Source organism: Varanus komodoensis, unplaced genomic scaffold (genome assembly GCF_004798865.1).
Source record: "Varanus komodoensis strain SLA01 unplaced genomic scaffold, ASM479886v1 scaffold12, whole genome shotgun sequence".
Taxonomy (NCBI): Eukaryota; Metazoa; Chordata; class Lepidosauria; order Squamata; family Varanidae; genus Varanus; species Varanus komodoensis.
The window spans coordinates 1,982,565-2,000,461 of record NW_025335349.1 but is presented as its reverse complement, the minus strand read 5'-3'; the positions used below and the strand labels follow the sequence as shown (position 1 = coordinate 2,000,461).

The window sequence follows — 17,897 nt, the reverse complement described above, 5'->3', positions numbered from 1 at the left end:
CATAAAATAGGAATGTTTCACTTTTTTAGCTGCTTCTAGTATGCATACCTACAGATGTGTTTACATCGAGTTGTAAAACTTTAGCTAAGTGCTGTCAAAGCAAGGACTCAAGTATCATGCTGACATCAGTATTGTGTGTTGCCTTTATGCACCATAGTCCCCATCTTTACACCTTTTGTCCCAGGAACAATCATTATGAATACCCTCAACTGTTAGAGGCCAGTCTTTCCCCAGTATCTCCTTCCAAGGCAGATCAGGACAGGAGGCTTCTAACTGCAGACTTCATCATGTTAAAACTGGCCAGTTAGGTTTTGTGATAAAGTATTGCAAAATAAAGTCAATTCAAATTTATTGTCCATCCAACACAGCAGAGGGAGTTACATCAATTCTACTTTTCAACAGTTTTGAAAAACTGTTCTGATATTCAGGAATAGTCAAATTTGCAAGATATTTTGCACTGCTCTGAATATTGAAAGTCAAGCCTGAATAAATTGAAGAACAGGTAGTTTGTACAGCAGATAAGGAACATAGAAGATCAATGTCCTTGATCTGGTGTGCAAGAGAATGTCTTGTTTGGGAAATACCTTGTGTGGACAAAAAAACTATCAGAAAAACCTAAAATCTGTAATTTACCTCTGATAGCTTTAGACCACTGGCTGTTGTAATTGTCTTTCTGGAAGAGGAACATATATCCTGTTTTAGAGTTTTCATAAACAAGTTTTAACCAGTATATAAATGCCCAGGAACATGCATATTGCAGAAGTTAACATAATGCACTAGTGAAGTTAGAGTACCAGTGTTTAGGGAAATATAGCTTAATGCTAAGAACTTGGTTCCAAAGAGAATCTGTCTCCTTCCTTCCCAATCAAAAGGAGTTAGTTTCATACTCAGAGTGGTTCCTATTACTGGAAGCTGCAGTTGGTCTGTTCTTTTGAACTGATGTTATACCATATGACAGATTATGTTACATCTATCCCCACCTAAATTCACCTGTTCAATGGCATTTCAAACAAAACAAAACAAAAACATGGTCTGGTTCTCATTGGCCTCTTGACTTATTGTTACATCTGCTGGCCTTGGCATTTCAGCTAAGAATTTTGAGTCCACCTCTTCTTCCATTTCTGATTCAGATTCTGAGGTAACAACCTTGAAATGCTGTATTTTGGGAGAAGGAGCCTAGTCCCTACATCAGCAATGCACACACAAGCAATATAAAATCTAGCATTAGGCACTGCCAGAGACCGAAATAGATTTCTGCTGAGAAGTACTGCAGCCCAAGCATGTGCTATAAAACTGAAAATTCAGAGCTGACTCACAGCCAGAGGATCAAAAGCAGGGAGGAAAAAGCTTGTAATCATTATTCAGTCTTCCAGCCAAATACTAAGCATTGCTACCCCACCGCAAACACTCATTAAAAATCATGGAATGCAAAAAAATATATGAAAGTACTTACAATATCATATGCCAAATTGGCATACTGAAGGAACTTTTCAATCAATGAGTCATTTAGCTGAGTAAATCTATACCGGAAAAGATCCATTTCTTGTTGGATAAACCACCGACGAAGTTCCTCCCTGCAGAATAACATTTTATACATGTTAACATTCATTCAGTTTAAAATTAGACTGTAGTCTTCTAGATATACCCTTTGAAAGATAAATTGGTGGGTGCAAAAATTAACCTGCAGTCCTGTCACATTCAAGTTTTTATCATCAGAACTAAGTTCCCTACATAATTTGTTTCTGAATTGCTGTCTTTAAAAAATAATGACAGAGCTCATTTTTGTGTTACTACCCTCTCCCGTATTTCTTTTATCTAGACAAAAGAACCTTCCATACAATAATGACGCCTAAGTTTTTGAGAACATCTAGATACACACTTATTCAGCACTATCCTACTGAGTTCCATTAAAATTGGTCAAAACAAAAATTCCAGAATATTCAGACACCTGAAATAGCTAAAAGAAGCAAAGCAACACAGAGAAACATGATTAACCAATGACACCAATCCAAGAAAGATAGTTAACTGAGCTAATTTCAGCTAAAATTCCATGGGTTCTGAAAAGCACAGGAGAAGAAGTTTGTTTATAGGGTCAAAAAACAGAAAGGTATCAATCATGTCTCTCTCCTCCCATTCAGTCCTCCTGGTGTCAGTTCACCTTGGATCACAGCACCAAGAGAAACATTGCTGTGCAGAGACTTCACATAAACTTGAAATACAGTTGCTTCTCCTCATGCCAAAGGCCGTAACTTTTTAAATCAACATTCTATATTTTTATTGATATCTTACTTTCAACACTGGGTTGGGTCCACAGTTCCCATGAGCAGAGTTCCACTCAGAGGATGCTCCCATTGAGGGAAGGGTACAGAGCATTTTTTTAACAATTCATTCTACCTACAGCCTCTTGAAAAGCTACTCCAGGTAAAGCCTCAGCTGGATATCAGTCATTTCTTCAGACAAAAAGTCCTTTTATTCATGGAAGAACAAGTCTGGGTATGACCCATTATATTGATCCTAACCGCAACACACTAATAGGACAACAATATAAGAAGATGCTGCAGTGAAGTATCTGCCCAGATGTTGGGGAATATTGACAACCCTAATTAAATTTTATGAATAAATAAAAATGAATATATGTCACTATTTAGACAGTATATCCCAGTGAATGCCAACAATCACATTTAAGTCAACTTAACTCTAAGTAGCTCTGAGATTCTAGACATTCAGAAATTCATCAGGGATTGTCAACATTCAGTGTAAAATAAGCATCAGTTCTTTCTGAAGGAAACCAAAAAGTTCTGGTTAGAAACTTAAATAGGTAGAAAGCATCCATTTCCTACAAATAGGCATATCAATGGGTTCAACTGTTCTGAGGTTTGGCTAGTACCTTGGCTGAGTAAGGTACTACTAGAGTTATCAAAGAATTATGATCAGCATCTAACTGGCAATGTTTTACCCTTAACACTGAAACAGTATATCACCAAACATGCCTATTAAAGCCAAGTCACTATTATTTATAAGGCTGGAGACACCAGTGTTGGAGATAAACAGCATATGCAGCAGGGATGCGGGTCCTCCAGTCCATGGGCCTAATCTGCAAGGCACCCTTACGGCCCATGCTACCTCCCAAGATTATCCCAAGGGGTGGGTCTTATGCCCTTGGAGGAAACCCCTTAGATGAGATCCCCACTGTTATCTCCAGTCTGAGATCACAGCTGGGATTCACCTGCTGGGGCACAACAAGCAAGAAATCTCAGATTATGGACAGCAGCATGGATACCCAGAAGTTCGGTTCGGACTTGTCCATGAATGAGTAAGAACAGCTGCTCATTCTCACAGAGATGGCAGCAAGGATGAAAGATGACAGGGACTGTGATTCACTCACACGTGGGGATAAGCAGCTACTATTCCCTGTGCAGACAAGTCCCATACCCAAGCAGCCATACTTTCCTATTGGTATCTCTGATCTCAGAGCACTCTGGGTTTCTCCATGCTGGGAGCAGGCACACACTTGAGAGCCCACTATCGGGCCTATGCTGTGGCGGTGAGGGCGGCAAAAAAGAGGTTTTTTTCCGCTTCCATTGCCTCCTCACAATGCCGTCCGGCGGAGCTTTTTCGAGTGGTGCAAGGCCTGGTTCGTCCAGGTCCTAAGGAAGACCTTATTCCACCCTCAAAGGCCCGCTGTGACGACTTTGCCAGGCATTTCAGGGAGAAAATCGCTCAGATTCGTCACGAGCTGGACACCACTAGTGAATCCGAGGTTTTTGGGGAGACACCAATGCTGCCGTCTGGTCCAGAATTATTGGATGAATTTCAGTTATTGCGGCCCGATGATGTGGACAAGGTGCTTGGACGAGTACGTCCCACCACTTGCTTATTGGACCCTTGCCTGTCTTAGTTAATAAATAATTCCAAGCACGGGATTGGGACCTGGATTTTGGAAGCGATTAACGCTTCTCTGAGGGAGGGTCGGGTGCCTGCCCCTTTAAAAGAGGCGGTAGTCCGACCGGTCCTGAAGAAGGCGTCACTAGATCCAGAGATGGCCACTAACTATAGACCAGTGGCCAACATCCCGTTTCTGGGCAAGGTGTTAGAGCGGGTGGTGGCGGGACAACTCCAAGCACTCTTGGATGAAACTGATTATCTGGACCCATTTCAGTCCGGCTTCAGACCCGGGTACGGTACTGAATCTGCCTTGGTCACCCTGTACGATGACCTGTGCAGGGAGAAGGACAGGGGGAGTGCATCCCTGTTGGTTCTCCTGGACTTCTCAGCAGCTTTCAATACCATCGACCATGGTATCCTTCTGGATAGGCTAGTGGGATTGGGGGTCGGAGGCACTGCTTTGCAGTGGTTCTGCTCCTATCTCAATGGCCGGTTCCAGAAGGTGGTGCTGGGGGGCTATGGCTCTGCACCATGGCAGCTATGCCATGGAGTACCGCAGGGGTCCATTTTGTCCCCTTTGCTGTTCAACATCTACATGAAACCGCTGGGAGAGGTCATCAGGAGGTGTGGGCTGCGGAACCATCAGTACGCTGATGATACCCAGCTCTACCTCTCGTTTTCCACCAATCCAGGTGAGGCAGTGGCTGTACTGAACCGGTGCCTGGCCGAGGTAATGGGCTGGATGAGGGCCAATAAACTGAAGCTCAATCCAGACAAGATGGAGGTCCTGTTGGTAGGCGGTTCCGGCTTCGGAGAAGGTGAATTGAACCTAGTCCTGAATGGGGTTGCACTCCCTCTTAGGGACAAGGTCCGCAGCCTGGGAGTGCTCCTTGACCCGGAGCTTTCACTGGAAGCTCAGGTGACAGCAGTGGCGAGGAGCGCTTTCCTTCAGCTTCGGCTGATGCATCAGCTGCGCCCCTACCTGGAGTACGACTGTCTGGCGACAGTGACACACATGCTGGTGACTTCCCGCCTTGACTTCTGCAACGCGCTCTACGTGGGGCTACCCTTGAAGATGGTCCGGATACTTCAACTGGTTCAAAATAGAGCTGCCAGGCTGCTGACGGGGACTGGGCGTTATGTTCACATGACTCCAGTTTTCCGTCAGCTTCACTGGCTTCCCATTGAAGTCCGGGCCCAATTCAAGGTGTTGGTTATGACCTATAAAGCCCTAAACGGCTTGGGGCCTGGTTACCTGAAGGAGCGCTTACATCCATATATGCCCGCCCGCCCCTCGAGATCTGCGGGAGAGGCCCTTCTCCGGGAACCCTCCGTGAAAGAAATCAGGAGGGTGGGTACTCGGAGGAGGGCTTTCTCTGCGGTGGTGCCTAATCTATGGAATGCGCTCCCCAGAGAGGTCCGCCTGGCACCGTCGTTATTTGTTTTTCGGCGCCAGGCAAAGACCTTTTTATTTAAGCGTCATTTTAACTGTTAATATTATTGGATTTTATCTGGCCAGGGCGACTTATTTTACATTGTTATTTTTTATATTTTAACTTAATGTTTGCATCTTACAAAAATTTTAACTTAATGTTATAACTTAATGTTTGTATTTTAATTTAATGTTGTGAGCCGCCCCGAGGCTTCGGCGAATGGGGCGGCATAAAAATGATTTAATAAATAAATAAATTCTATGTGTCCTTGCAAAAAAAAGAAAAAAAAAAGAGGGCGGATAAAAGGAGAAAGGAAGGGTTGACACTAGGGAATGGGGCCATGTTCCGACATCACCCAGCCTGAAGGTGTTGGGTAGTAAGGCAATCTTGCCTCCATTTCAAAATACTTCTGATATACAAGGAAATGCAAACTTCACCATACTTAAAAGATCCCTGAAATCAATGGGGCTTTGGTTGAGTAACTTACATCTCATTGATATGAACGGGCCTACTCTGACTCTGTATCCAGCCTATGTGGTTTGCAGATGCTGGTTACTGAAAGAAGCTCGTAGGAATATAAAAATTCAATATATTTTTTTAAAAGGATCAGTTGAGTTTTTTCCACAACTGTGCATGTGTTATATAACGAATGGTAAGGAAGCATGAACAATTCAATAACATGTGCCCTTGTTTAAAATTAAGTATTAAATATATGGCAACCGACAAGGTATTCATGGGAAAATGAGTTACCGTATCTTACAGTAAAGTTGAGCTACATTATCAAACAACACTAATGAATAAAACAAAGAATGAAAATACAATCTTTTGCCTCTTGGTGGCACTGCTGAACTGCTGAAAGCTCTAGCAAATGAACAGTTTGGTTTTATTACCAACAAGCTATAACATTCACTGAAAAATAATACCTGAAGTTTTCTTTGTATGAATCACCTCTGAAACAGGATGCAGAATGTAACATTTTAGCTTCAAACCTTTAAAGGCACAATTGTATGCAGAAAAAGCCCTACAACTCCCAGCATGTTCCAGCTAGCATGGCTGGCCCAACCTAGAAGTCATAGAGCTTTTTTCCTGTCTGAACATACATAGAACCTAAATTATTTTTATTAACCCACCTAATCACAAGGCCTAGATTTTCTTCACTGTTTAAAAGAAAATGATTATCTGCTTCCTAAAAAAGTCACTGTATAATGGCCTGTCTCTGTAAGTAGCTTGCACACTTTTACATATTAGTGACTTATTTCACTAATTTAACTACAACACTATTTAACTATCCCACCAGCTATAAATCATAAATAGGAAATTTATTTTTGCTTGTTTGTCAAGTTTAGATTGTTGTGACATCTGGACTTAAAACTGGCTTGCTTGATAGAAATATATCAGAGAAGAAACATACAACTCATAGTTAAAGCAACAAACATAAAGTTTACTGTTGCATCAGAAGACATAATCTTTGGAGGCAAAGTAATGACTGTTACAATGATGTTTGGAGCATGATTGACCAAGGTATGATGTAATGTCTGTAATGCTGCTAATTCTGAAAGGTTATGGAAGGCTGCTCCATGAATAGCTGAAAAATATAACTTTCCAAATAATAAAATGAGAAGTGTATATATATTGATATCTATAGATGGAAATGAAAAATAATTAGACAAGCAGTACATACGACTGACAGAAGGCAAGGCGCAGTATGAAGTGTGAAATATGATCTTTTCTTCTTGCCTCATGTTCCTCCTCAGCCAAAGCCTAATTATAAAAGAGAAGAAAATTTGGATAGCATCCCTATAACATATCATAGATACTAGCTGAAATCCAAAATTGCATGAGCAGAAGGCAAGCTTGCACAATGGATTTTTCCTTTGACCTCCAATGTTTGAATAATTTTGACATCATCTTTTTGCAGAAGACTTGGTGTCAGGCTATTTCTTTACTTGTAGGGTTCTGTTCCTTTGTTTGGTTCCCATGGAAGGATAGCAACTTTAATGTCAATTAAGTCCTACCTTCAGCAAACAGACTGGTCTGAGTTTATTCAGACAGTTGAGACAGCAAATATCTGGGGTCTATTCTTTGTATTAATGTTTACTTTCCTGAAGGTAGGAAATCTTTGGTTCCAGATTAGGTCTTTTCTGCACACTTTGCTGGAGAAAGCTTAGCAATTGCTGCCTGATACTGACATCATTGCTGGGAATTTTAATGCCAGGATATACCAAGATTCACCAAGATATACATAGTTTTATTTAAAAGGCACAGGCTAGCTTAGTCTTCGAGATATCTTCCTTGGATCTCTATGAACAAGGTGCTGAATAAACAACAGCTCTATATTCTGATTTCTGCTTCTGATCTGGGTTTTATAGTCTTCAGGGTACTGACTGTATAATTCACAGATTCTATCCTTTTAAATTCCTAATGATATCCTATATTGTCATACCAATATCAATATTTTTGTTTTCTTATCATTCTTTTCCCAAGTCCATTCATTTGAAATATATAATAGTTGAGAGAGTGACCACCTGCCCTGATCATAATCTTCTTCACTTGTATTATGCTGTTACCAGCACTATTTAGGAGATTCAGATAAACAATGCCTTAAATGGCATGGAGGTCTTAGTGAGAAGAGCATGAATCTGCTCCTTCCCAAGGAAATGTTAAAATGGAGGCATCTTGCAATACCATCCAACTTCTATATTTATGACATTTTTTACAATATCATTTGAGTTGAATTTCCACCTAATCAAAGTAGGTCCAGCATGGGGTGGGGTGGGGGGTCTTAATAAGGAATAGCTTGTTTGACCAGGAATGCAGGTTAAAGTGCCATGATTTATGAAAATTTCAGAATAGAGCCAGGGTAGATAGATCTGACTTCTCAATTCAATTTGATTCAGTTTTGCTCTCAATACATGTTTGACAGCTAAGAAACTCTCCTTTTATAAAGACCAATGAAGAGAATGGGGCCTTCATATAAAAGAATGCCAAAAAGTTCTGGGAACTGGTAGCTACTAGCACCAAACCATCTAATTTTATTCTTAACACAGTATTTCAGTGGAGACTTAGTTCAGCATTTTGTAGCCATCTACAATGATATTAAAAGGGAGTCATTTTCTAAATACTGAACTCCTAACCTAGATACTCCACCAGTGTGGCCTACAATCTCAGATTCAGCATTTAGATAGCTGATTGGCTCCCTGAACCGAGGAAAGGCCTGTGGGAAGGATATGGCATCATATGTGGTATTTAAGCTGTATGCTGATTGATGGTTTCCTATTTTTATAAAGTTGTATTGTCAATTGCAGAAGCCTTCGGTCATTCCTTCAAAATGGAAACAAATAATCATCTACCAATAATCATCTAAAAACTTTTTTTATCCAGAGTAATCAGGCAGGCTTTTGAAGGAGCCACAGTACAATAAAACCCCTTTTTAAATAGTTAGGTGCTTCATTCCAGAAATTTATATCCTGAAAAGTACATCATAATAGAACATTAACAATGTGCAGCTCATCATACCGTAGGGGTTATTTTGATTTTTTCTTTTATATGGGACACTAAGTAATAGTCATGGAGAGCCAGTGTGGCGTAGTGGGTAAGAGCGTGCAACTGGGCCTCAGGCAATTTGTGTTCTAGTCCCTGCTCACTCACGGAGCTAACTTGATAACTTTGGGCCAGTCACATACTCTTAGCCCAACTTACTTCACAAGGTAGTTGTTGGGAAGATTACATTGACAGGAGGCGGAAGAGAATGATGTAAGCTGTCTTGAGTTCTTTGTAAGAAAAAAGGAGGGATATAAATCAAATAAATAATAGCCCTTGCACTTTAAAAAATTAAGCTGCTACATGGGGTAAAAATCTGCAGTTGAAACCATTTTTTCTTGCCCAGGTGGAAATATTTCAAAATAAATCTTAAGGAAAATCTTGGGTCTCCTTTGGGACACCTCTGCCACCCACTTAAGAATGGAAACAGGGTTGGCCTCGATTTCCTTAAGGGTTCATCTGTCATTGCTAAAGTATTTTAAGAAAGGAGACAGTCTTCCAGAAAACAACTTAGCTATTTCCTGCTACTTTCATCAAAGCTGGCAATTGCAGGCAAAAATGTTTATACATCCATCAGCATCTACTTGGTGAGATGTCTGGTCCTCCAACCCCTTTCAGTTCTGATAGTCATGTCATACAATAGATTCTGAACAGCAGTAGATTCAGGAGCCCTAGCACATGTCAACTGATGTCAACAAGACATACCATGGCTTACGGGGCTTTGAACAGATCTAATATGAACTACATCAGGGGTAACTTTTCTCATGTTTTGGACTTCAACTCCCAGAAGCAGCTGTGAGCCTGGACAACGGTCAGGGATGCTTGGAGCTGAAGTCCAGAACAACTGGAGATCTACTCTCTGCTTTCCTCAAGCATATTTGACAGAAAACCCAATAGTTGACAGAATGTAACCATTTCTTAATCTTAGTCTGTCAGTACCCATCCAGTACCCATTCAACTCTACAAATGTTTGTTCTAGAGCTGTCACAACTACAAACTGAATGCAAGATTTATATTCAGAGTCAAAGGCATATTTTTCCATTTTACTTACATGAAAGGGAAATTTAAGATGCTTAAGTTCCAATTCCAGTTTCTGCTTGTAGTTAGGAGTACCTTTTACGTAACTCACACCAAGATTTTCAACTGTTTTGAGCACTGCAAAGAACAGGCAACAGCGTTGAAATGTGCTAGTGACAATCAAAGATATGTAGTCTGTGCAATGGATAGCAACTAATAATTAAAATTTTAAAAAAGATCATATTAATCTTACATTAAGGATTGTAATATGGAATCTACAATCATGAAAAGCATGAGAATAAATATAATTTCAAAGCACAGTTTTGCAGAATTACAGCATTCAGCACTCTGGAGAGCCACATAAAACATAATACGTTTCATTCTATTCTGTATTACTACTCACATTTAAGTCTGTCAACAGCAAAAGTTTCAAATTCTATTAGAGAGATATTCTCAGTAGGAGGTTCTGCATAGAAGTGAACACTAAGTGGATAAAGAACTTGGCTGGTGTTTGCCAACTTCAACTTCCTTCTACCTCTTCCAGAAAACTGCATTTTCTTCAAGTAAACCTATAAAGAGTCACAGCAAGAGTTTTGTAACTGAGTAATCACACAGTAGCAAAATAATATGCAACTTCAGAACCTAAATTCATCCCAAGGATATATTAAAAACAGATGACATTATTCAAAGCCAAAATCTCCTGCTAAATTTGGAAGAATTTCAAAATTCAACTGTATTAGTTGTGCGTTTGACCCTCTTTCTTCACAAAGCCTGCCCTCCACCGGGTTCAAAGCACAAGTCGCACAGTTACAGAAAACAGTCTCCAGATACATTGCTCTTCCACGAACAGTGACACGGGTTCACTCTTCCTACAAAAGGGGAAACCCCCTGAACATAAGCCAGATATAAATCTAGTAGATAAATAAATAAGAAATCCCTTCTTCCCTGCATCCATGAATCCCATTTCCTGAAAGCCACTCACCCCGCAGGCTCCTCTGACCAGCCGCCTCCTGCAATCGCGTCTGGCACCACCAGCAGCCGCTCCCAATTTCCCGCGCAAAAAGAGCAGCCGCCCCGCCCCTGCCCTGTGACGTCTTTTTTCCGGGTTCGAGGCTCGTTTAGATTCGGATCAAGCCGACCCTTCCCGCCAGCTTCCGTGGTTACCATGACAACGCCCCTGCCTTTCTCCCTTTACTTCCCGGGCCAGTTATCGGAGGGGGCGGGAAAACGAGAGAAACAGCGAATGATGAAAACGCGCGAGGACGGAAGTCGGAGGGCCTTCAGAGCGAGACACTGCTTCCTCTATGGTGACAGCCGATCTTGAGCTCGGACCGCGGCTCAGCCTGTGAATACCATAGAGATAAGGGGGAGGTAAGAGCTGAGGGCAACCTTCACTTCCTACTTCCGTTTGAACGCCGTCCTATGAGGGGAAAAGAGCTTAATCGTAGACGTAAAGAAGGAAAGGTTTACACAGCGCATTTCCCCCTCCGCTTACTTTTTTTCAGGATTCCTTTTTTCCGCTCGCATGGCGTAATTGTGACAAAACATCAGTTTTCCTCCTCCATGGTGTTGAATAACAGCTCCCAGCATCTCCCACCCAGATCTTGTGAATTGTAATCCTATATATCTGGCGAGTACCACGTTGGGAAAAGTTGATACGGAGCCACCGAGAGGAGCACTGTTTTGACAAAATGTGTTAAATGTGATTTTAATATTAATAATTTAGAGGGATTTTAATATCTATATGTAAATCAATTAGGGATTATAAGCATCTAGAGGTTAGAAACTTCACAAGTAAGAGATTGGCAGTAGGACTTAACAGGGACATAGTTTCGTCTCCAACCCCTGACGGGGCAGGGCAAGCAAAGGTGGCGTCTTCACTTCTTTCGAGCTGTATGCCGCTAATTATATGCTTCCGCGTTCGTGTTTCAGCATTGAAAAAGCTGTGCTGAAGTACAAATGTTGTTTTGCGCTGTCGAGTAGTCTCCGATTTAGGGCGACCCTGTGATTCCGCCCTCCAGAATGTCCTCTCCATGCAGCCCCGCACAGCTCTTCTAAATTGAAGGCTGTGGCTTCCTTTATGGAGTCAATCCATCTCATAGTTGGTCGTCGCTTTCGTCTTCTGCCTTCGCCTTTCTCTAGCATGATTGTCTTCTCTAGGGAAACTTGCCTTCTCATGATAGATCCAAAGTATGGCAGTCTCAGTTTTCTCATTTTTCCTTCTTGAGGAATACAAATACCCGTCCATAATTACCGCCCTTCCACTGAAGGCACAGGTGGGATGCTCTGCCTGGGGCTGCCTTGCATGAGAACAGAGGGTGGCCAGAGCATCTGCCCTGAACGCTCTTCCAGCAAGATTTAAAAATCAAAGTTGTGGGCAGTGTACTCTCTCATAGGATGCCAGGCTGTGAGGTCTTCAGTCCATTGCATTGTTGAGGGAGATGTTTTCTCTTTGTATCCCCATGAGGCCCTTAACCTCATACTATCCTCTGGCCCTTGCATAGTCCACTTGTGGAGGCCAGAGGATAACTTTTAGGATGTGGGAGTGCAATTAAGCAGTACATTGACATCTTTAAATAATAATAGCATACTTAGGAAAAAGTTGCAACCTATTTACTGATGTGGAACAGGAACTGTGTGTATGTGAAAGATCTATAGACGGCTTTTGTGTGTTTTTATTTTGTTTTTCCTTTTTTTCTGTCTATTCTTGTTTTGTATTCTCAGCAGTTTTTCACAGATGTTTGTTTTTGTTGGAAAATTGTAAAAATCAAATAAATTATATAGATAGATAGATTTAAAACTCAAAGCCATCCGGTATTGCCTTCCTTTACTTCCTACAGGAGAGAAGAGGGAAGTACACAGTGTTTTTTAGTTTTTAATTATCATATTGCCCCCTAGTGGTGTCTCCTTGAAACCTTCTGTGATTTTTTAAAAAGCAGCATAGATTAACTTTTGGATTGCACAAAATATCGTAATTGAGCTGAGCTAATTTTTCAGCTTTCTGCGAATTACAGTAGAAGAAAGTAACAGTAACAAAGTCTCAGGATTCAGATTTGAAAGGAGAAAAACTGCTTATAAAGGGCAAAAATTTAACTATCAATATTAGAATCCAAGAACTGATATTATCACTCTGCCACTCTTCTTTGAGAAGTTATTATCCAAATCACTACCTACAATAACATAAGAACTTATAATTGGCAATATTAGGTTTAAATTATGTGCTGTGAGCAACACTGATAATTCAGAATACTGACTCCCCTGATCATTCATAATACTGATTTCCCACTGGAAGCTGCAAATATGTGACAATGATTTTTCATGTTAGTAATCTTCAGAGATATAAAAATTAAAATGATCTGGAGTTAGCAATTAATATGCTAAATCATAGATAACAAATGCTCAAAGACGAAAAAGAGAACATACTATCTGACCAGGATAAAATGCAGGTGGACACAATATACAGCAGAGATGAAAGGATGACAAACTCCTTTGAAGAGGAATCCTATAAAGAAGAACTTGCTCTTCTGAAAGCTCTCACAAGGAATGAAGCACCTGAAGTAGTTAGGGTTCCAACAGAAGTAAACAATGGCCCATAGACTATAAATGCTCAATATGCATTCCAGTCCCCAAGAAAGAAGATGCTGAGGATTGCAGCAACTATACAGCCATTGCACTAATTTCCCATGTAGTCAAAGTGATGCTGAAGGTGTTGCTACAAAGAATTTTTATGAATGAGAATTGAATGAGAAATGCCTGATGTTAAAGCTGAATTTCAAAAGAAGAGGGGACATTTGAGATTATAGTCTGGAGTGTGTATAAAATTAATATTGACTGAATGCCAAGCACTGCAAAGACAGGCTCCCACAGGATGTGGGATGTGTTGGGTAAGTGACGTGATGACTTGGGCTAGCCAATGTGAATGGGATAAAGAATGAATGATGGAATTCTTGCAGATAAACAGTCCAGCATAAGCTAAAGCGATTTCCCCTTAAAGTAAGCATGGTCTCATTCTCACTGTATATCACGGCTACATGGGGTGTGTGGCCTTAGCCTAAGTAAAGGCAGGGACCTGAGTTTGTTCAACTCCAGAATCTATTGGTCTTAGCTGGCGGGCCCACTGCTCAGGGATGGTGGGAGCTGTAGTCTAGCAACATCTGGAGGGCCACAGATTTCCCCACCTCTGTTTTAAAAGAGGGAGGGTGGCTCTGCAAGAAATAAGGGTGGCTATAAGAAGAAGGGCCTTAATGGCAGTGGCATCTCAACTCTGGAATCAGCTCCCCGAAGAGGATCACCTGGTGCCTTCCCTTTATTCTTTTCAGTGCCTGACAAAGACCTTTTTATTAACCCAGTATTTTAATTAAGATAATTTTAAGGTTTTATAATATTTTACATATTATGTCTTGTTGTGCTTTTTAGTGCATCTTTATTGGCAAAGACTTGAGCTCATTGTGAAGTTTCATAGCAGCATTTGACTTTTCAGATTTTACTGTTGTGTTGTTTGATAATTTAATATTATTTGTTTTATTATGTACATTGTAAATCTCATAAATCCTGTAAACCCCCCACCCAGAGCCTTTCTGGCTAGTAGGGCAGAGTATAAATCAAATAAATAAACAGCAGAAGTGTAAGAAAGAATGCGAACTTTCCCATTTCAGTAGAAACAAGTTCATGGAAAATAGCATAAGAACCAAGGACTAAGAAAATTGAAGTGGGTAGGCTCTGAACACAGACCTGGCACCCATCCTGGTTCATGGGCTACTTGTACCCACCCCTCCTGCCTAAACAAGAGACTGCTGTTGAGAGGTGACTGCACAGGGCAACCAACAGATAGGTAATAGCCTTGGACACCCTCTGTTCCTGTTAGCTTCTTTCTGTCTACAAGACTGTTATGCAGAAGACTTTTTACCTCCTCAGAAATACGGAATCACATTAGGATGCAACATGAATATTTGCTGCCTCGACAACATTGGGTTAAGAGTTTCTCCCTGCTGTACATTTTCTTTTGAATAAAATTTTCTTTGCTTTCTAGGTGTGTTGTGTGTCTATCTGAATGTAATGCTAGGGCGAATTCCTTTCTGCCAGCATGCATTAAACCCCAGCAAAAGATCCTAAACCTTTCAAGGTACAGTGTCTAGAGGGCAAGCTCCTCCTTTTGATGTGTATTGTTCCCCAAGATTATCTGAGCAAAGCAATCTCACAAATACATTGGCTATTGGAGCGCACCAAATAATTTCTAAAGAAGATCAATCTGTGATTTCCAAACTACAGCAAGGCCTTAGCTGTGTGGATCATGAGAAGCTGTGGGTTGTTCTAGGAGAAATGGATGTGCTACAGCACTTGCTTGTCCTGATGGGAGCATGGTTTTCTATAGGTAATGTCTCCAGGCAAGGGTGTATTTTATCTCCCTGCTTGTTCAATCTGTATGCAGAACATATCCAGGAAAGCTGGATTGGGACTGGAGGAAGTAGGATTGAACACTGGTGGAAAATATTAAGATGATACCATATTACTGGCAAAAACCAGCAATGAAGTGAAATGACTCTTGCTGTAAGTGAAAGTAGAGTAAAAGGATTGCAACTGAACATCAAGAAAACAAAAATCATAACTGCAGAAGAATTACAGAACTTTAATGTCAACAATGATGAAATAGAAATTGTGAAAGCTTCTGTGTTGGTGTCGTTGTTAGTCACAAAGTCATGTCCGAGCTATTACAACCCCATGGACAACATTCCTCCAGGCCTTCCTGTCCTCCATCATCCCCCGGAGTCCACTTAAGCTCACACCAACTGCTTCAGTGACTCCATCTAGCCACCTCATTCTCTGCCATCCCCTTCTTTTGCCATCTATTGTTCCCAGCATTAGGCTCTTCTCCAGGGAGTCCTTCCTTCTCATTAGGTGGCCAAAGTATTTGAGTTTCATCTTCAGTATCTGGCCTTCTAAAGAGCAGTTAAGGTTGATCTCCTCTAGGACTGACTGGTTTGATCGCCTTGCGGTCCAGGGGACTCGCAGGAGTCTCCTCCAGCACCACAATTCAAAGGCCTCAATTTTTCGGCGCTCAGCTTTCCTTATGGTCCAACTATCATAGTCATATATTGCAACTGGGAAAACCATAGCCTTGACTATATGCACTTTTGTTGGCAGGGTGATGTCTCTGCTTTTTAGTATGCTGTCTAGATTTGCCATAGCTTTCCTCCCCAGGAGCAAGCATCTTTTAATTTCTTGGCTGCAGTTCCCGTCTGCAGTGATCTTGGAGCCCAGGAAAATAAAATCTGTCACTACCTCCATTTCTTCCCCATCTATTTGCCAGGAAGTGAGAGGACCGGATGCCATGATCTTAGTTTTCTTAATGTTGAGTTTCAAGCCTACTTTTGTGCTCTCCTCCTTCACCCGCATCAAGAGGCTCTTTAGTTCCTCTTCACTTTCTGCCATGAGAGTGGTATCATCTGCATATATGAGGTTGTTGATATTTCTCCCAGCAATCTTAATTCCAACTGGTGATTCATCTAGCCCCGCCTTTCTCATGATGTGCTCTGCATATAAGTTAAATAGACAAGGCAACAATATATAGCCTTGCCAAACTCCTTTCTCAATTTTGAACCAATCAGTGGTTCCGTGTCCAGTTCTCACTGTTGGTTCTTGACCTGCATATAGGTTTCCTAAGAGACAAATAAGATGGTCTGGTACTCTCACCTCTTTAAGAACTTGCCACAATTTGTTGTGATCCACACAATCAAAGGCTTTAGCTTAGTCAATGAAGCAGAAGTAGATGTTTTTCTGGAACTCCCTAGCTTTCTCCATGATCCAGCATATGTTGGCAATTTGATCTCTAGTTCCTCTCCCTCTTCAAAATCCTGCCTGTACTTCTGGTAATTCTCGGTCCACATACTGCTGGAGCCTAGCTTGTAGGATTTTGAGCATAACTTTGCTAGCATGTGCAATGAGTGCAATGGTGCAGTAGTTTGAACATTCTTTGTCATTGCCCTTCTTTGGGATTGGAATGTAAACTGACCTTTTCCATCCTGTAGCCACTGTTTTGTTTTCCAAGGTTGCTGGCATATTGAGTGTAGCACTTTTACTGCATCGTCTTTTAAGAGTTTGAATAGCTCAGCTGGAATACTGTCGCCTCCACTAGCTTTGTTGTTGCTCAGACTTCCTAAGACCCATTTGACTTCACATTCCACGATGTCTGGCTCGAGGTCAGTGACCACCCCATCGTGCTTATCAAGGACGTTAAGCTATTTCTTGTATAGTTCTTCTGTGTAATCCTGCCACCTCTTCTTAATCTCTTCTGCCTCTGTTAGTTCCCTGCCATTTTGGTCCTTTATCATGCCCATCTTTGCATGAAACGTTCTCTTCATATCTCCAATTTTGTTGAAGAGATCTCTGGTCCTCCCTATTCTATTGTTCTATTTCTTTGCACTGTTCATTTAAGAAGGCATTCTTATCTCTTCTAGCAATTCTCTGGAATTCTGTGTTCAACTGGGTGTATCTTTCTCCCTTGCCTTTCGCTTCCCTTCTTTCCTCAGCTATTTGTAAAGCTTCCTCAGACAGCCATTTTGCTTTCTTGCATTTCTTTTTCTTTGGGATGGTTTTAGTTGCTACCTCTTGTACAATGTTGCAAACCTCCATCCATAGTTCTTCAGGCCCTCTGTCTATCAGATCTAATTCCTTAAATCTATTTGTCACCTCTACTGTATATTCATCAGGGATATGATTTTGGTCATACCTGAGTGGCCTAGTGCTTTTCCCTACTTTCTTCAATTTAAGCCTAGATTTTGCAACAAGAAGCTCATGATCTGAGCCACAGTCAGCTCCTGGTCTAGTTTTTACTGACTGTATAGAGCTTCTCCATCTTTGGCTGGAGAGCACATAGTCAATCTGATTTCTGTGTTGACCATCTGGTGATGTCCATGTGTAGAGTCATCTCCTGGGTTGTTGGAAAAGAGTGTTTGCTATGACCATTGTATTTTCTTGACAAAATTCTACCAGCCTGTGCCCTGCTTCATTTTGTACTCCAAGACC

At 41.2% G+C, this 17,897-nt stretch overlaps 2 protein-coding genes across 6 annotated transcripts in view; one reads left to right on the top strand and one right to left on the bottom strand.

Moving 5' to 3' along the window:
- The window catches only part of PRIM2 (DNA primase subunit 2), a 94,093-nt gene extending 82,994 nt beyond the window's left edge, over positions 1-11,099 (bottom strand). For all 5 annotated transcript variants that reach the window (XR_006413902.1, XM_044422094.1, XM_044422095.1 and 2 more), the window contains exons 1-5: positions 10,858-11,099; positions 10,279-10,444; positions 9,910-10,013; positions 7,000-7,079; positions 1,454-1,574 (exon numbers count right to left, since the gene is read on the bottom strand). Coding sequence is in view for 4 of the 5 variants with exons in the window: in XM_044422094.1 (XP_044278029.1) it covers positions 1,454-1,574; positions 7,000-7,079; positions 9,910-10,013; positions 10,279-10,429 (456 nt within the window). In the remaining variant the exon portion in view is untranslated. The remainder of the gene's footprint in view (positions 1-1,453; positions 1,575-6,999; positions 7,080-9,909; positions 10,014-10,278; positions 10,445-10,857) is intronic.
- A 112-nt stretch (positions 11,100-11,211) lies between these two features.
- The window catches only part of RAB23 (RAB23, member RAS oncogene family), a 37,791-nt gene continuing 31,105 nt past the window's right edge, over positions 11,212-17,897 (top strand). Inside the window, exon 1 of the mRNA XM_044422123.1 lies at positions 11,212-11,246. The gene's annotated coding sequence lies outside the window, so the exon portion shown is untranslated. The remainder of the gene's footprint in view (positions 11,247-17,897) is intronic.